Source organism: Ctenopharyngodon idella, chromosome 12 (assembly GCF_019924925.1).
Source record: "Ctenopharyngodon idella isolate HZGC_01 chromosome 12, HZGC01, whole genome shotgun sequence".
Classification (NCBI taxonomy): Eukaryota; Metazoa; Chordata; class Actinopteri; order Cypriniformes; family Xenocyprididae; genus Ctenopharyngodon; species Ctenopharyngodon idella.
Genome location: NC_067231.1, coordinates 25936877 through 25957704, shown reverse-complemented (window position 1 = coordinate 25957704; position 20828 = coordinate 25936877). Strand labels below are relative to the sequence as shown.

The following is a 20828-nucleotide window of genomic DNA, read 5'->3' as shown; positions in this document are numbered from 1 at the left end:
TTGTACTACAGATATGAATGATGTCTCAAATGTTGCAGCTTATTGAGGAGAGCTGTAATATTAATTTTGTAAGTGATCAAACTTTTACCGGGTGGGCAATAAAATGGGCAAAAAAAAAAAAACTTGCACTGGAAGAAGGACATGAGTCATATCTAGAGAGCAGAAAATGTAATTTGTATTATCATTACAGTGTATGTCACAGAAGACTTATAAACACTTTATTTAGACTGTGGAGTCAACAGGGACATGAAAGAGCAAAAATACAAAAATCTAGGAAAAAAAGGGAAAAAGTTGCAGTCATACATGAAACCCCATTAGCAAGTTCAAAATTTGAATAACCTCTGGATTGCAATTTGATTTTTCACACCTTTCACTTGAGTGTTTCTTGCAGACCTTCAACAAAATAACGAAAAAGGATGGCATAATTTGCCCAGTCAAGATGTTGTCAAAGTAGCAGCATATCTGAAGCTGCAGACAGAAATCACACGGATACACTGACAGATATATATAATCTGTCCAGCCAGACTAGGTCAAGCAGACGTCTGGCGCTCTTTGGGGCTCAGATGCTCATTAATGGTCTCTTTTCTGTATTCTGAGCTTCTTCAATTCCACACTCAGTCCCGTGGGTCAGGAAAGCTGTGAATTCAGTGAATACTGAGTTTTCCTAAAGCCAATCTTGTAAATAAATGCCTGCCAGATCTGTCCGACGAGACGGACGGTGAAGGTCGGGCAGGTTTCATGGCGTTTACAGACGTGACCCCATCTAGAGAATGATTTCGCTTCTGCGCTCCGGAAAGCAAAAAGGACTGACCTCAATATAATCTCAGTTCATAACTTTTTGAAGTACTTGAAACTGCTAGAAGCCACCAAGAAAGTGGCTAAAACTGACTGACTGAAGCAAAATATTGTGTATATTTGTAATCCAGTTGAGGGTGTGTTCACACTTGTAGTTCGGTTCCCTTGGTTATTTTGAAGCTGAGAACTCACAAAGTGCTTATAAATTGTCTAAAGGAGTCAAAACAGCGTCAGGAATTGCACACAAACGAAGATCTGCTGCAAGGAGACGGCTTTTCCAACACCTGTACTGAACTGAGATGGGCAGCGTAGCTCCTATGACGAGAAAAAAAAAAAAAAAAAGTATTCTTGAGCATTCTGTCCTTTTTAGGGTCGCATCTCGTGACATCATATCCTGTTCTTGTTTCGTCTTTGGTCCATGTTGTGTTCACATTTGCTTCAGAGTTCATTTGGAAGTGGTCTGAGACCCATCTTTTCAGCTGCCTTGGTTTGCTTGTTTGGTGCACACCAGGTATAAGATGGTAGCTTTCACACTTATTCAAATAAACCTAACTAACAGAGCAATCGCACCAGAGCTAGTTTTAATCAGACAAAACCTGCCAAGTGTGAACACACCCTAAGTGTCATGTTTTTTCTTCTCAGCCACTGAATTATGAAAAGAAGAAGCAGTACAGCCTTCACATCGCTGCAGAGAACACACACCTGGACCCACGCTTCTCTTATCTGGGCTCATTCAAAGACGACGCCACACTCAAGATCACAGTCGGAGACGTGGATGAGCCGCCGGTTTTCTCAATGGATTATTACATTATGGAGGTGTATGAGAACGCAAAGGTTGGAACTGAAGTAGGAGCCGTCACAGCGAGAGACCCAGACAGCAAAAACAGTCCTGTCAGGTGAGATGATGTGAAGGGTTAAAATAACACTCTGACCAGTAATACAATCATACACAGACCAAAATATCACATAATACTGTATGGCCCTGATTTATATACTCGATTAGATGACTATTGTTATCTATCCGGGGGTAATTGTGAATGAATGGGGGGAAGTCACGTGAGAGGAGGCAATGCCTCCATCGTGCTTTGATTGGATGTGATTGGTTGTGATTGGATATGATTGGTTTGTGTGATAAATCCCACCTGTTGTTTTCGTGCGTGTCCTCGAATAGGCCTGAATGAAGACAGTGATGACACTAATGGAAAGACTAATTTAAAAAGCAAGATAACAACTGAGCCACTTAGATATCACCGCTTTATGTTACGTCAAAATCAAACTTGAAATGGCCTGAAAACATGATGACTCTGGGGGGGATTTTTTAGTGTGCAATCAGCTTGGAAAAATGAAAGGTACATCTTCGTGTCTGTGTCTGTGACCAGTGTGTACAAGCTTGATGACTGCTGAAAATAAGTTAACTATTAAAAAGTCCTCTTAACGGCTAAATACTAAAATGAAATAACTTTGAACAAAAAAAAGTATGTCTGTCCTGTTAGCATATGTGGCTATTTGTGCAAGTCATAGGAAATTGCCTGCAACACAGCCAAAAAAAACACAATTTGTTAGAATTTGCAGTAGCAACATTTGAGTAAATCAGGGTCTATATGCGCAAATGCCATACTATAGCGACTCTTTCTCTCTCAGGCCCTCACGTTTCTCACATCTCTCTGTAAAGGTCGAATTTAATAGGATGACATTGAGTTGATATGACATACAAGGATCGTTTACTGCTTTGACTCTCTCTCTCTCTCTCTCTCTCTCTCTCTCTCTCTCTCTCTCTCTTTCTCTCTATGGAGGATAATGTTAATTAGAGTAGTTAAGGCACCCCATGTTAGCATGTTAGTGAAACACTGCTGCCAAAGGCTCAATTACCTCCACACACTTTAATGAAAGAGAGGTGTACAGGCCAGCTCATAAAAACGCTGATGTCATGCTGTTTGCCTAGAGAAGCCAATGGAGAGGAATTCAGTGTTTCTGGCAAACACATTTTCAATATCTAGTGGGCAGCATAACTGATGTGAGATGTTTATATTATTCATTGTTTGTATTTATTTATACATATTTTATATTTATATATCATTATATGATTTAATGCGTTACATTTTAACACAATATTCACTCGTAATTCCAAAAAATATATATTTTACTGAAAATAGATATAGATATAGAATCAACGATTGACAAGGCAGTCTGGAAAAGGCACAAAGGCGGTTGCTAAAATGATGATGCTGGCTGTGTGCTTGACTGATCAGGGTTTTAAATATGTAAATATGCAAATAATGTCTTTAACCCTGGGTTTACAAATGCATTTGAGAATTATGTAATTCTAACTACCCAGGATTAATTACTAAAGTAAAGTATGATCAATGTGAAATATCATCACTGTTTAGCAAAAAACCTACTTTTATATATGGTCAGGCACAAATGGAGTTATAAGGTTTTTTTGACCAGCGAATTTTAAGACATACATGTCTTGTCTGTCATTAGAACGGCATTTTCATCAGCTTACAGGTTATTAAGTTTATTGTAGCTATGCAGGCGCTCAGTTTTTTCTGTCATTTACCCAAAATCTCATGTTATTAAGGACGAAGTGCTTTAGTATTTGCTATGACTTTGACGACAAATGCTAGACTCTTCTCCACTCCTCAAATACATAAAACATTAGCCTCTATATATAGTGTTTCTTGAGTAAAGAAAATGGAGTATTCTTAATATGAAAGACAATGTTGTGCACATCATAGTCTACAAAACATGGAGAAAACAACAATTTGGGTGACACGCAAGTGAACAACGGGAATAAAAAATAAAATGTCAGAATGTTCCCTTCACCGGCAGTAAAACGCATAAAGTATAAAATCCTCATTGTTATTTCTCTCTCATGTCTCATGCAGTCAAGGACGGTGCGCATTTCCTTGTGGTAATGAGATATGACCTGTATGGTTTATTAGCATCTCTCTGTACTGGTGGGTTGAGGATGTGTGTTTTCAAGCCATCTTTGAATGAACCTTCACAGTCCGTGCGTGACGGAGGGGCCATAACTCTCACGGTCATGCAAATGCTGGGATTCTCATTGGCTGATGTGAGAGAGATCGTCAGTTTCACACGAGCGGCTTTTCCATCAGCATTTATCGCTGTGATAAATAGATAAATAAAATACATAAGAGAAAACAAGATAAAAGTCTCATAAATAATCCCTGGTCTCTTTTTTCAGTCTGTGCTGAAGGATAACACATTTAAACTTTTTTTTTTTTTCTCAGTCCATTTATTGCATTTCTGTTTCTCCGATTTTAATTTGCATTTCCCATAAAAAAAAAAAAAAAGCATTTCATTCCAGTACAAGAATTTATTCTGCAGTATGTACCCATTAGCATAAAAATAAAATGGCATTGAAGTTTGAGAATCAGCATTAGCGTTATGGAAAAATAAGCAAGGTCACTGTTATCTCCTTAGTTTTGTTCCTAACCATTATAACGATGCATCTGATCATTATCATATTTCATGTAAAGCATTTGTCTCTTGAGACGCTGCAGTGAAAATGTTTTTAAAGGCATATTCTTCAAAAAGGACACCCTGGTGTTGCATTAACAGAGATTCAGGGATGATGTTTTGTGTTTTACAGAGAAGATTTTTGTGTTTCATGTATTTGTCCCAAAGTAACATGATAAAAGCTAAACAGAAAGATTTTTTAGAGCACTTAAACTTGTCTTTGTTAGCGAGCAAAGGGATTTTGGGTGGCGAACACACATATACACACACACTTTTGCCTCAATAAACTCCTAATTACTGCTTGTTAATAGTTAGTAAGTTGTTAAGTTTAGGTATGGGGTACGATTAGGGATGTAGAATGTGGTCATGCAGAATAAGGCATTAATATGTGCTTTATAAGTACTAATAAACAGCCAATATCCTAATAATATGCATGCTAATAAGGAACTTGCTAATAGTGAGAATTGGACCATAAAGTGCTACCACACACACACATATTTATATATTCAAATGTAAAATAATTATAAATATTAATAACTATTCCCTATCAAAATATGTGGCTGCTTTTGGACAGCCATTAATTGGGAAAGGTTTGGCATCTGCTTGCTAACACAAACAATTCTAACCAGTGAACCTTGACCCCTTGGCTACAAAAGCAGTACAGCAGAACCACAGTCCAAAGCTAACTATCCAGAACCAATACTAGAATCATAAGTTCACATAAAATGTTAACACTAATTTTCAGCTGCCTTGCACACTCTAGTATTTCCTTCAGGAAATGCAAATGTGGTTTAATTTCACATTCATACTTGGAAAGAGAATCTGACAGTCCTTCTTTTGAGCGTGCCTACCAAGCATGTCACTTGAGGATTTGTTAATTATGTCCAACTAATGCTTCTCACAGATTTTCTCTTTGCAGTTATGTAGTTTTTTCCTTCCTTTTATAATCTTTAGGTTGTGTCAGGTCTGTTGTTATCTATAGCTGTGATTCATTTCAGCCGGAATATTAATACACATCTGCGCAAATACCTAAATCCACTCATAAATCTCACTGAAAATGACCTATTTGGTATCAACCAGGGTGATCGATCATTTAGAGAAATCATATGAACAAAATGAACTTAAATAGTTTCAAGACAATATTAATGCTCAGTACAATGCGCATTTTGTCAGACAAACATAATGTAAGCTCATTTAATTAGAAACCGTAAAAAGAACTCTTTAGCTTTTTAGTGCATTATTCTTTTGAATTAATGAACCTCCTACTATGTTCCATCTTTACCTTTCGGCTCTCCATGAAGTCACTGTGTTTTTCACATTATATATTCCACTCTGTATTTCTACAGTGATCTGTCATAGACCTGGTTGGCATGATGTATAATTACTCATACTGTCATATAAGCTTTTGGTCAATGAAATATAAAAGAATTACTATATAAATTAATAATATGGCCCTTTAGGCTGAACTTTGTGAAGCTGAGTAGTCCTGGCGTAAGTCATGCCACACGTGAAGTTGGCAGGGTTTCACGACCCAGCCATGTACAGCAATACAAGCTCTCTGATAATCATGCATATCCCAGCTGTCTTTGCTATTAATGCCACAGCTATGATGTAGAGGGGTGAAAGACGGAAAGGCTCATGCAGTATTCATGCTCTTTCTCTTCTATATTTAGGTATTTTATCGAGCGCAGAGAAGACAAAGAGGTGTATTTCGATATTGAATCCATCAGCGGAGTCATTAGAACGACTCAGCTCCTGGACCGGGAGGACACACCCTGGCACAACATCACTGTCATGGCAACAGAGGAAGGTGGGTACTACCAGAAACCATGCTGGTGTAGCTTTGCCACTTTAATAACTTGCAAATTAGTTCGCCAAGACAGTCTCGGCAATAAACGCCTCGTGCACTCATGAGAAACGGACTGGCGTTCGTTTTCTCGCTTTGAAAATCACTTGCCCTCCCGCTGCTGTGAAATCAGCTCTGCAAGTCTGTTAATAGTCAAAGATTTCACTTCTAAACACATAAGGAATAGTTTGCTCAGAAATTAAAATTATTTACTCAACCTCATATTGTTCCAAACCCGTATGACTTTCTGTTATCTGAGAAAGGGAAAACTGAAGACTGCTGGTTGTTGGTTCTTTCCATGCAATTAAAATGAATGAGGCCTAAAGCTTTCAAGCTTTAAAACAGAGGCAAAGACACTGTGAAAGATCATTAAAAGGGAGTCCGTACGGCTTGTGCACATGTAATCTCTACATGTAGGATGTTGGATGTAAACTCATAAACTTCCCCTCCAGTGAGCTGTTAAAGAGTTAGTTTACACAAAAAATGAAAATTATCCCATAATTTAGTCATTCTGAAGCCATCCTAGGTGTATATGACTTTCTTCTTTCAGCCAAACACAATCGGAGTTATATATACAGTGGGTACGGAAAGTATTCAGACCCCCTTAAATTTTTCACTCTTTGTTATATTGCAGCCATTTGCTAAAATCATTTAAGTTCATTTTTTTTCCTCATTAATGTACACACAGCACCCCATATTGACAGAAAAACACAGAATTGTTGACATTTTTGCAGATTTATTCAAAAAGAAAAACTGAAATATTAAATGGTCCTAAGTATTCAGACCCTTTGCTGTGACACTCATATATTTAACTCAGGTGCTGTCCATTTCTTCTGATCATCCTTGAGATGGTTCTACACCTTCATTTGAGTCCAGCTGTGTTTGATTATACTGATTGGACTTGATTAGGAAAGCCACACACCTGTCTATATAAGACCTTACAGCTCACAGTGCATGTCAGAGCAAATGAGAATCATGAGGTCAAAGGAACTGCCTGAAGAGCTCAGAGACAGAATTGTGGCAAGGCACAGATCTGGCCAAGGTTACAAAAAAATGTCTGCTGCACTTAAGGTTCCTAAGAGCACAGTGGCCTCCATAATCCTTACATGGAAGACGTTTGGAACAACCAGAACCCTTCCTAGAGCTGGCCGTCCGGCCAAACTGAGCTATCGGGGGAGAAGAGCCTTGGTGAGAGAGGTAAAGAAGAACCCAAAGATCACTGCAGCCCTCCACCAGTCTGGGCTTTATGGCAGAGTGGCCCAACGGAAGCCTCTCCTCAGTGCAAGACACATGGAAAAACACCTGAAGGACTCCAAGATGGTGAGAAATAAGATTCTCTGGTCTGATGAGACCAAGATAGAACTTTTTGGCCTTAATTCTAAGCGGTATGTGTGGAGAAAACCAGACACTGCTCATCACCTTTCCAATACAGTCCCAACAGTGAAGCATGGTGGTGGCAGCATCATGCTGTGGGGGTGTTTTTCAGCTGCAGAGACAGGACGACTGGTTGCAATCAAGGGAAAGATGAATGCGGCCAAGTACAGGGATATCCTGGATGAAAACCTTCTCCAGAGTGCTCAGGACCTCAGACTGGGTCGAAGGTTTACCTTCCAACAAGACAATGACCCTAAGCACACAGCTAAAATAACGAAGGAGTGGCTTCACAACAACTCCGTGACTGTTCTTGAATGGCCCAGCCAGAGCCCTGACTTAAACCCAATTGAGCATCTCTGGAGAGACCTAAAAATGGCTGTCCACCAACGTTTACCATCCAACCTGACAGAACTGGAGAGGATCTGCAAGGAGGAATGGCAGAGGATCCCCAAATCCAGGTGTGAAAAACTTGTTGCATCTTTCCCAAAAAGACTCATGGCTGTATTAGATCAAAAGGGTGCTTCTACTGAATACTGAGCAAAGGGTCTGAATACTTAGGACCATGTGATATTTCAGTTTTTCTTTTTTAATAAATCTGCAAAAATGTCAGCAATTCTGTGTTTTTCTGTCAATATGGGGTGCTGTGTGTACATTAATGAGAAAAAAAATGAACTTAAATGATTTTAGCAAATGGCTGCAATATAACAAAGAGTGAAAAATTTAAGGGGGTCTGAATACTTTCCGTACCCACTGTATATAAATATCCTTTCTCTTCCAAGCTTTATAATCAAAGTGAATGGTACTGTGTCATTTTTTTTAAGCCCCAAAAAACGAATCTATCCATCATAAAAGTAATCCATATGGCTCCAGGGGGTTAATAAAGGCCTTATGAAGTGAAACTGCGTTTTTGTGAGAAAAGCTTGAGTTTGTTGCCCAACCCTATTTGTTTGAACCGCGAGAGGCGTCTACTCTCACCTAAGCTTACGCTACTCCTACATCCTACGTCATACGTAGGGTCAGAGGTCACTCTTCTGCTGGAACTCGACTTGCATACGGCCTTTACTGGAAGCCAGTGATTATGGTTTATAAAGTTATTAATATGGATATTTTTCTTACAAAAATCGCTTCAGAAGGCCTTTATTAACCCCTGGAGCCGTATGGATTACTTTTATGATGGATGAATGTGCTTTTTAGGGCTTCAAAGAAAATGGTACCATGGTAGCCAGGATATTATTTAATATAACTCCAGTTGTGTTTGGCTGAAAGAAGAAAGTCATATAGGATGGCTTGAGCGTGAGTAAATTATGGGATAATTTTCATTTTTGGGTGAACTATCCCTTTAATTGCTCTGACCAGATCATTGATTCAGTAATTGAATCTTTCAGATTTAGTTTTTTTTTTTTTTTTTCTGCTAGATTCATTGAAAGATCTGAATCAAAAGAATGATTCATTTACAGATTTTATATCGCTACTATTTTAAACAATCTATGATAAAGAGGGTAAATGTCAAGATTTTCAACATAAATTTTAGTGTGTTCTTTACACAAAGCCAGTCTAATGCTTTCAGAAGACTTGCCATATAGCTCACACATTTTCTGATTCTTTTATGATGCTTTTATACTCTTTTTGATGCTTTGAAGATTGTGATGATCGCTCTTTTTCCATTCAATTACAAAGATTCGCCTTTTGTGTTACACAGAAGAAATTAATACATGTTTGGAACAAAATGAGGGTGAGTAAATGATGACAGAAATGTAATTTTTGGGTGAACTATCCCTTTAAAAAAGCCTCTCATGCAAAGATTATAATATTTACAATCCGAAGAGGGACCATTTTTGGAGTGTATAATCTCTGAGATGATAAAAATCACAGGAAGTAATATAAATGGAGTCCCGTGACTCTTCTGCTGTAGATTTTATCACAGTGATTACCCTTACACCCAGCACGAGTGACACACATTCAGTCTTCTATATGGTAATGATATTCCAGCATGTGAATGAAAAATTACACATGAGATCACTTTAATATATCAGTTGTTTTCCCTAGACAGTGATGAGATCAAATGGAGACTTTTGCATAAGTCTGCTGCTCAGAGATGTACATTTATCTCCACTAGAGCCTCAGAAACGAGCTTATGGACCAGTTTATACCTGATATTAAAAAGCCTTTTGGTCGATTGGATCAAATGAAGACGACACTAAATACAGCTGTAAATGGGGTCTAAAACATTTTGAGCTTTTCCACTTTCGGCCACTTCCAGAGGTAGTCGAAAACGCATTCGACCGGATTGCTTTCGTAGTGTAAACACTTATGTGGTCGAATGTATTTGAATAGCGCAAAAGTCCACCTTCTCCCTGTCTACTGACCTAATGCATAAACATGGGAGGCGCGCTAGCCAGACGGGATTTAAACTTTGTTGGCTGAAGACCCAAGTTTGGTTTGAAGATGAAAAATGTACCAAGCACAATGTTCTCTCACCTTTCCTGATTTCTAAAGCACACTCACAGCATTTGGCCGGTCTTGCGGCTTTTAGAGCAGAAACGAAAGCTGCTGCTCTCCGTATGTTTTTCCGTTGTGTTCGGGCGCGTTCATATGTAAATTTTGTGAGCTTATTTTGTCCATTAGATCGAAAGATATGAAAAAACCCATACATTTACCTGCCCATAGAGCCTCCCCTCAAAGAAATCAGGACAGAAGTGGTCAAAAGTGGACAAAAGAGACAGATTAAAACACCAGGTGTAAACGGGAATGTGTCTCTCTTGTCTATTTGTGATCCGATCAAACATCTTAATACCAGGTGGAAATAGGGCCTGTGTTCTGTGCTCAGATTTGTCCATCAACATTTCTCATTCAATTCTTATATACATTTGGGAGACAATTTTATCCAAAGCAACTTAATGTGCACTCAAGGTATATATTTTATGACTATGTTATATGAGCTATACTATGTAGCCTAACTCTATTCTCTTGCTGTTTGTGAATAATTGTCTTTTTATTTATCTCAAAGAGTTTCATTAAAAAAAAAAGTATATCAAAAACAAACTTGATAATTAAATGAAACATTTCTGAGAATCACAATCAAATCATCTGAGCTATGAAAGTGCAATAAAATAAACACAAAACAAACATGCCAAAAGGTAAATAAGCAAAATGACAGAACACAAAATTACATTTCTAATGTTGTTTTGATGTTTTGTGTTTAACGTTGTTGTATGCAATCAAAGATACATTGAAGGGAGTAGAAGTAGTTTTTTTTTTTTTTTTTTTTTAACTAATGGTGTGTCGTTTGTTGCCAAGACGATGGCTTGCCGTTAAAGGCTTCATTCTGAGAAATGTTCATTTCTGGTTGCGCTGTGGGTGGGAATTCATGTTAGAGTGCTCGTTAGTGAGTATGACGAGGGAGAGGAACTCATTTGGCCTGTACGCTTATAAGATGTCTCAGCAATTATACACGTTTATTGCACTTAACATTAGCGGTGCCATTGACGGAAATCATGCTATTTTATTAGCTAATTATAGTGGTGGTGCATGAATATTCTGAATTATAAAACTGATAGATGTGGCTCTTTTTGGCCAGATTTTAAACAGCCTATGCTCACATAGCAATTTTTCAGTTGGTTTGGTTCTGCATTTCACAAAGTTTCTAAAAGAACCAAACCAGCCAGCTCTAAGATGAATCAAAACATTGCAAACTTTGATTTGAACCAAAAAAAAAATTTAATAGTGGAAATTGGAATAAATAAAGGTATAAGACTGTGTATAGTCTAGTCATATAACATATTTGTGTTATATGAACAAAAACAAAGATACATTCTAAACCGTTGAATTAAAAGCAATATAAGTGCATTAAAAAGATCAGACATATACAAATAGTTTGAATGTGGAAATAAATTGACTGGATTACATCATTCACAGTGCTTAAAGGGATAGTTCACCCAAAAATGAAAATGGTCCCATGATTTACTCATCCTCAAGCCATCCTAGCTGTATATGACTTTCTTCTTTCAGACGAACACAATCAGAGTTATATTAAAAAAATATCCTGGCTCTTCCAAGCTTTATAATGGTAGTGAATGGGGCGTTGTATTTTGAAGCCAAAAGAAAAAGCGCATCCATCCATCATAAAAGTATTGTGTTCGTCTGAAAGAAGAAAGTCATATACACCTAGGATGGCTTGAGGGTGAGTAAATCATTGGATAATCTTTATTTTTGAAAAAAGTTTGGTAACACTTTAGTTTAGGGTCCAATTCTCACTATTAACTAGTTGCTTATTAGCATGCATATTACTAAGATATTGGCTGGCTATTAGTACTTATAAAGCAGATATTAATGCCTTATTCTGCATGACCATACTCTACATTCCTTAATCCTACCCAATACCTAAACTTAACAACTACTTTACTAACTATTAATAAGCAGTAATTAGGAGTTTATTGAGACAAGAGTCATAGATAATAGTTAGTAAACAATGAGAATTGGACCCTAATCTAAAGTGTGACCAAAAGTTGGAATCGGACAGTGATTTGGCTTCTACAGAAGTGGATACTTTTATCACACTTTGAGCTCATTGAAGGTCTTTCTTTTTATTTAGTATTTATTTCTCTAATGCTCAGCTCTATATGCCAACATTTGAATACCTTCCTGAAAAACATACTGATATATTCATGGCAAGTCTTTTTTGTTCTTACAGTTTTAACAGTGTGAAAAATTCCTAGAGGAAACAATGAGGTGTTATTCATCAGAGAAAAAAAAAAGCCTACTGCCACCATTTGATCATTTTCCCTGTTTATAATGAGTAGATATCCTGCACACGGTTTAGCTGTTGATACAGGGCTAACAGAGCTCATGCACCTCTTCTAGAAAGCATTGTGAAACGCATGCATGAAGTCATCTAATAATAAACACTACACACGCCGAGCACAACACCAGCATGAGAAACTGTAATAGGCTGTTACTCCCTCGTATTCTCTCTGAAATACTTCACACATGCTGCAGTAGGGAGAGAACGCATGCAAATGATGTACAGTACAAAATAACAAATATATGAGTTATTTATATGTAATGAATGAGAAAAAGAGGGGGCGAGGGTAGGGGATAAAAAAAAAATGGGTTGAAATGAATACTGAAAAGCAGTAACCAAAAAGAGTAAGATGGGGACCAGAGAACAAATATTCCAACAGAGGAAAATCTATCTATCTATCTATCTATCTATCTAACTATCTAATCTGTCTATCATCTGTGTGTCTGTCTATGCATGCTTTGGTAAGAACTGCAAAAACATATATATCATTATTAGTTAATTAAAAACTATGATAAGCGAGTCTAAAAGATGCAAAGTAAATTCAAAAGACCCTAACTGAATGTAATTTATCTTGTTAATTACTCAACATATAATTGTGCTGAATATTTTACATGTTGTGGGCCTGTTTTTAATTTAGGGGCATTATAATGTCTTGTTAATTTCTGCATTTTTGCATTTATAGTGTTTTGATTCATATTAATTAAACCAGCATGGGTCCGACTCACTCTGAGAATTGCTATTAGATGATTTAGCCAATTTGTAAACAAAATTAGCCAGATCCCACCCAGGGATCAAGGAGTACATGCAAATTTACCTTTCTCTAAGAAATTACAGTTCAGATATGTGTTCTTTTGAGACAGAATGCTAGGAATTTGCATAAACTGTGTTTGTTAATCAGAAATTAATAGTCATTGCCTTTATATATAATATAATTATATTCAGCAATACTACATTCTAGATCATTAATGTCCACATGGAACCGATTTTTACATAACTGAAACCACTGTCATTTATAAAGTTTTACACATCCCCTGATCCTTGGGTGTTTAATTTATCTTGCTAATTTCATCATGCTTTCAGCTACTAAGACCAGTATAGTACTCTTAGATGTATAAAATATTTTAACATTTTTTAAAAATGCTTTTTTAATTAACTTTGCTGCAGCTTTCCCATCAAATTCAATGAAAACAATGTGAAAAAAGTATTTAGATTGTGTTTGAACCTGCAAATATCTTAAGAACTATCTTTATGAGAAGTCACTCAAAACATAAAAACATTATACATTTTTTTATCAGATTTATTTCTTCTGAATTGGAATTATCCCATAAAAGATTAGATTTTCTCAAGTGATTTTTGTTGTTTAAGCATTTTAAATGCACCACAGAATGATTGAATGTATGAATAAAGGGTTGGATTGATGAAATGATCGGTGAATTATGAATAATTACATAGTCATCTCTACCCAAAAAGTTGCTTGATGTTCCTAAAAACTTTTTTTGTAGTTTGGATGTTCTTTCACAAAAGCCGTCTGATGTTTTTTGCACATGCTGCAATGTTTCCGTCTGTTTTCAGACAATCCCAGTCTTCAGAGCCACGTGCCCGTTACAGTGCAGGTTCTGGATGTGAACGACAATCCTCCGAAGATCAGCACAGAAGATGAAATCATCATCTGTGAAAGCACCAGAGCAGGACAGGCAAGTCCCACAACAGCCGAACTGTTTCTCTGTCTCACTTTCTCTCTGACACCTTCATTCCTTGTCAGTGGCGGCCTGTCAAAGGAAACTGAGTCCACAAAAATGCATTCAAAATGAACGTAGCAATTAAAGTAATAGAACTAAATGCTCTTTTAATTAGTTTTTTTTTTACTAATGAGCATAATTCATATGCATGTACTGCATAAATATGTATTTTTGTTTGTGCAGTGATTAAAAATGCTAGAAGTTACTGAAGTGACAAATGTTAAGTTGGTAAACTGAAAGATTATATTATGGGTTTGATCAATATGGATTTACATATCAGCCTGCCCAGAAAATTCCCTTACGGACTGCCACAGTTCCCTGCCATGAATGGTGTGGAAAAGAGAGAGAGCGTGAATATTTAGAGGGGCTGAAATAGAAAAATGGAAGGGGGTTATAGGAATGCTAATCATCTCTCAATGAGAATAAAAATCTGATCAACAAAGCGTGACAGCTCTGACTCACTAAAGCACACTCCTATTTTCCTACCCACACTTTTCCATTTAATTTTGAAATGCTGTTTTTCACCAGCGGCCCAAAGAAAGAGATGGATGAGAGTGAGAGAAAATGAAGGACAGATGAGGTCAAGCCCATTTTAATATCCCCTGTGTTCCCAACATAAAACAGTACATCCAATATCCAAACTACATTACGAGAGTACCACATTAAAGTGCTTCTGTGCACTTTTCATGGGTTTTAAAAGTGTAATGTGTACTTTCTGCACCACTAGTATCACCAAACTGAATTGCCAAAATAAATTATTGCAGACTCCTCCCCCATCTGCCATTGGTTGGAAAAACAGATCGCCCCACACCCAAACTCACATCACTGGTTGAGTCAGTGTTGCTGAGTAGAATAGAGAAATGTTTTGACAGCACCAGTTTAGACTTTGTGGTGAAATCAACCTACAGATGGTTTACTTACAGTTGTTTGCATATATGATTGGTGGAAGTATTTAAACATCCTTTATACTTTATTTTTTAACTGTACTTTGTATGTTTGATTTGATAAAGAGAGGAGGATTTAGGACTTGAGAAATTGCACCAGTTTGCTCAGGTTTTAAAGCTGAAGTGTTTGTATTTTTCAATGTAAGATGATCCTCCAGCAATCAGTCTAATATACTGATTCACACTTAATTATTACCAGTTATTGTTTATGTCTAATTATTAATAATGGTTATTAGTGTTTGTGTGCATGTGCCTTTAAATGCAAATGAGCTGCTGTGCCCCGCCCCCTCTCTACGATCACAGTTCCTGCCTAAATTGGATTCTCTGCCAAATATTAACAAGACATCTGCTTGGTTTTGATTATCATCTATATCGCGATCACTCTCATGGATAGCATAGTTCTTCTTTCATCATTAAAGTTTATTATTTCCATGCGTTTTAAAGTTATATCAGTTTAAACTTCTAATGGATCATTTTCTGAGTTCACTTATCTGAAGCACAAGCACACAGGCTGTCAGATGTCAAGTCTCGTGAGTAACTTCTCTTTCACATTTTTTGTTTTGTTTAAACTGTCAGATACACACAAGACTGCTTTGGTTTAATGGGGATTTAAAAAAAGGAGTGGGTGGATTTGTATCATTGTAGGGTGGTTGTGTTCACACACTGCCAACACACAATTATATCCAAACACCTTGTAAAAGTGGATTTTGCATAATAGGTGCCCTATAAATAACAATAAAAAAAAATAATAACATGACATTGATATAAATACAACAAAATAATTCTTAAAACATTTAAAGTAATTAACAGGCATTAACTTTAAAAATTTCAAAATTTCATTGTGAAGTTGTCTACCTTTTATCATTTTCTGGTTTCACACAAGCTAGAAGTGATCCAATTAAGGTCTCCTTCAGTCTGAACCTCTTCAGTTGGAAGGTATTGCTCTTTGCAGGGAGTGCGGCGCAGGGATGTGCAACTCATAATGGACCACACTCAAGGAATCAAATGCCTATTGGGTTGCCAGGACAACTCAGACCAACAAACCAGCTGGTTTTGACGCACAAAGCATTCAGCTTCCTGGCGCTGCTGAGATGCCAGCAGAGATTTCAGAAGCGTCGAGTTCACTCTGAGATGAGAAAAACAGAAAGAATGAACCAAAACTCTATACAGAGCTTCTGAACCCTGCTGAATTAGACTTCTGTCTCCCGCATGGAGTATACTGGTGAAATCTATACATGCCATTTAGGGGCAATTTTGGCATCTTGGGGCAGTTGTGGCCTAATGGTTAGAGACTGACTTGTAACCCGAAGGTCGCGGGTTCGAGTCTCAGTACCTGCAGGAATTGTACAGTAGGTGGGGGGAGTGAATGAACAGCGCTCTCTTCCACTCTTACTACCCACAATTGAGGTGCCCTTGAGCAAGGCACCTAACCCCCAAATGCTCCCCGGGTGCCGCAGCAAAAATGGCTGCCCACTGCTCCGGGTGTGTGTTCACAGTGTGTACTTGGATGGGTGAAATGCAGAGCATAAATTCCAAGTATGGGACACCATACTTGGCTACACATCACTTAACTTTCACTTAACTAGCAAAAAAGCTAAAGCTAAGCTAAGAAAGTTCACAAACCAGACCGGATGAGCATGAAATTGTTTCTCACAGATGTCTTTCCCGATTTTGTTCTGTTGATGGCAGGTCATTCAGACAATCACTGCTGTGGATAAAGATGATTTTGCCAACGGAAAAGGATTTTCCTTCTCTTTTCCCGGAGGAGTTCCTGCCAACCCTAACTTTACAATTAAAGACAATGAAGGTATGTAAAAACATTTCATTTTTATTTTTTTTATTTATTCTGGGTACATTTTAAGTGTATGTGCATGGATTGCATCTTTCACAGTCATGGAAACCTGGAAATGTCAGGATATTTGTGATTTACAGGCCTTTTAAAATACATTTTTGGTAAGACTTTATTTTAGCGCCTTTTAACTAGTCACATATTAGCATGCATGTTACTAGAATATTGGCTGTTTATTAATACTTATTAAGCACATATTAATACCTTATTCTGCATGACCTTATTCTACATTCTTCATCCCACCCAATACCTGAACTTAACAGCAAACTTACTAATTATTAATAAGCAGTAAATTAGGAGTTTATTGAGGGAAAAGTCGTAGTTAATAGTGAATATGTGTTCCCTATACTGAAGTGTTACCCATTTTTTATTTAGTTATAATAACAAGTCTAAAATATTTCATCAGCTAGTTGCTCTTTATGGTTGTAGTCTATAAAATGATACTTAAAAAGTCCTTGTCTAGCAATCACAAACAACTGGAAAAGTCATTGAAATTCATTAATATGTGGGAATCCTAATGGGTTTGTGTTAATGTGTGAGGTCTAATAATCTTCTCCATTACTACAAAAGGCACAAAATAGCTTTCAGAAGATGTTTACTATACATGCCATTTTCATACAAGCTAAAATGATGAATTGACATATCCTTGCTAATTAGAAAATTCAAACTGCTTTAAATGTTTATATTGCTCTTAATCTTCAATAGCTTTCAAGGGGAAAATGACTGAAGAATTCTTCTGTTATGATCAATAAACTTCCCTGTTGATGTTGACCAGCATTTCAGTTATAATTAAATGTCGACTGCAAGCTTAAGAGAGACGATTGATGACTGTTTAGATGCAGACGGAAGTAAAATCCCTTATGCATGATTAATAGCTGCTGAGAAGTCAAATCAATGAGCTGTAAAGGCATTTCTCTCAATAATCAATACCACCATAAAACCAAAGTTATTTGTTGCTCTTGCTTTGTTTGTTCTGTTATGTTTTGGCCATCTGTAAGATGGTGATGTGATGTTAAGAATATTGGTTTGTTTTTATTATTCTTTGTCATTCTTGTAATCTTTTAAGTCAACATGAAATCAAAGTGGACACTGTGTTTTTGGTCAGTTGGTTAGCCTGTTTAAAACCGGCATTAACAAACCTACGTTGGTTTGCTGGTTTTAGTCTGACCAAGCTATAAAAAAGTGCCCAAAACCTAAACCAGCCAACAGACCAACTAAGACCATGAAATTAGCTTAGGCTGGTTTTAGATTTTGTGCACCTTGGGTGAACTTTAGGTAAAGTGACTGGTGAAGTTTTTGTACTCTTCCAGCCACCCCATTTCTAATATGCAGCTCAAGCAAAGTCTGCACGGTTTATTTCCCTCATCACTGTCCCTTGCTGTTGAAGAGCAGTAGTATTCCTTTGGAGGGATTACGGGTCTAACCTGGCACAGTAGTGTAGTCCCTGTTGCTGTCGAATGAATTACCAGCTCCCTAAACTCCTGAACCGACGGCCTTAATGCAATACTCAACACAGATGGCTGCAGGCTGGAGGTTACCATGGAGACCACTCTTATTCGAGTGCTGCCCTCAGGTCCAAATCTGGACCCTGAAACCTGTAGGGGATTTGAAAAAAAAAATGTTGGTTTTGGAAGGATACCTGATTAAGTTTTTCTTAAATATCATACTTATTTTAATTAGGGTTGTGAAGTTTAGGGTTAACAATTTAGTTCATGAGAGCAGGCAAAATTCAACAACTAGACATAGTGCAGTTGGAGGAAAAATACACAATGTATGTGTCTTAAGATGTGTTTTTCAAAGCTGAACTTGTTTTAACTTGACACAGCTTCTTAAAAATGTGGCGCAAGTCGCTAAAAATCAAAGAGAAGTGAGATGTCTGTCTGACACATTTGTACAATAAAATTTTGCATACACAATACAAGAACCTATCCTGTGTGATCGACACCTTAGTATTTTGTGCACAACTGCTCATGTTATATGTGTGTGGCATCTTTGTTTGGATCATTATTAAAATGCAGTGGTTGCCTCTAATTTCAAATGACTATATATATATATATATATATATATGTGTGTGTGTGTGTGTGTGTGTGTGTGTGTAGGGCTGGACTGGGGCTAAAATTCGGCCCTGGACAAACCCAGCCCATGCGGCCAACAAGTTCCCATGTGAATGTTTTTGCTGGGGTTAGGGCCTTAAATTGGAGTAAATAAATGAATAAATAAAACTAGGACAGGGACAAATAATGATGGATATTATTGAATTTACTACAAATGCACTTAACAAATTTTATATTGTACTTTTGTCACATAGAAATACGCTTTGGCAGTAAAGCACTGATTTTGATGCTGTTAAGTAAATGTAATGCTATTCAATTCTGTCATCATTTACTCACTCTCATGTTGTTCCAAACCTGTATGACTTTATCTCTACTGTAACACAAAAGAAGATATTCTGACGAATGTTGGCAACCAAACTTTTGGTTAGGCTACCCTTGATTTCTGTTGTATAGACGAAAAACAGACTCCAATTATTTTCATTCTTATGTTACACAGAAAGAAAGTAATTCATGTTTATAATGACATTAGGGTGAGTAAATGATGACATTTTGGGTTGAACTACCCCTTTAAAACAATAACATCTTTAAAGAGTTAACATCTAATTTATGTAAGACATTGATATCTTTTCATGACGCTCTCATTGAAATAACATTTTACTTCAATTAAAATTCATTAGAACTATTAAAAGATCATAAAACATATTTAAATAACAAAAAAAAAAAAAAAAAGCTTTGTCCTTATTTCATGGGATCCAGGCTTTAAAGCTATTTTGTTAAATTATCCTTTAATGAAATTTACCATGGTTTAGCTGTAAGATCATGGTAGACAGAGCACAGGTAAAACCATGCCCCTCATTACCATGGGTATTTCTAAAATAAATAATAAACTATAGATTGTGTAATAAAAATATTGTAAACGTAGAAAATACTTAAACAGCCTTTATGAAAGAAAGTGATTTATATTCCGCAATATTTAATATAAGTAGGCCTAATAATAGCAGCATTTTTAATAAATACATTTCTGCCAAAACACCATATTTCTTCACTGTTAGTAGCTGCAAGGTAAATTACTATAAAGGTGGTGGTGTTGGATTGACAAGCTTGTAGTTGTGTGTATTGGCGTTTTCCAATTTACCTCGTCATGTCTTTACATGGTCACGGCTTTTTTCAGCTAGATTCACCGCACCGAACCTGTAATGTTCCCATATCACACGACTGTATTAAACAATATTCTGAGACAAATCTGAATGGATCAAGCAATTTGCGCTGTTTATCACTTCGTAGGGCGGCAGAAATGCAGTGCATGTTCGGCAGCGGCAGCGGTGAGCAGATACTTGCCCTTTCCAGTTTCCCATGCGCTCCAATTAAAAACAAAAAACAGTGCGGGAGGGGCCTGTCAATTCAGAAGACAAACCAATGGGCCACTGTCCCTGTGTGATGGGCCAGTCCATGGCAAAAAATGAATAAATAAATAACCTTGTATCGGCCCCAAAGGTGCGTCGCCCACCGGGAAAATGCCCGATTACCAGTCCAGCCCTGTGTGTGTGTGTGTGTGTGTGTGTGTGTGCGTGTGTGAGATGGAGACGGACATGTTTTGTTTATCCTTAATGTGTTGAGTATTATAAATGGAAGAACCTGTACAAGTATGTGAGCCATGAATTGTAGATCTGTGACCTTGCCAAAGACCCTTCCCAGAGTATTTGGATCTTGTTTTCATTGTAATGTCTTTCAGATCCAAATAAAAGCAATCAAATGTGTGTGTGTGTATGTGTGTTGGGAAAAAATCAGCAACCAGCATCGAAATCATTCATGAAAAATCATGATCATTGCATCCCTAGATAGTATTGCGAGTTCCTCTCTTTTCCTTTAGCCGACTGCAGTATGGAGTTTACTTCATTTATCCAAGTGGTACTCAGGGCAAGTCTCACTCTTCTCACACAGTT

General features: G+C 37.2%; 1 protein-coding gene across 5 annotated transcripts in view; it reads left to right on the top strand.

Moving 5' to 3' along the window:
- Positions 1-20828, top strand: part of LOC127523913 (cadherin-18) — a 223918-nt gene that overhangs the window by 186492 nt on the left and 16598 nt on the right. For all 5 annotated transcript variants that reach the window (XM_051915087.1, XM_051915086.1, XM_051915084.1 and 2 more), the window contains 4 exons: positions 1438-1691; positions 5952-6088; positions 13872-13993; positions 16672-16789. In XM_051915087.1, the coding sequence (XP_051771047.1) occupies positions 1438-1691; positions 5952-6088; positions 13872-13993; positions 16672-16789 (631 nt within the window). The remainder of the gene's footprint in view (positions 1-1437; positions 1692-5951; positions 6089-13871; positions 13994-16671; positions 16790-20828) is intronic.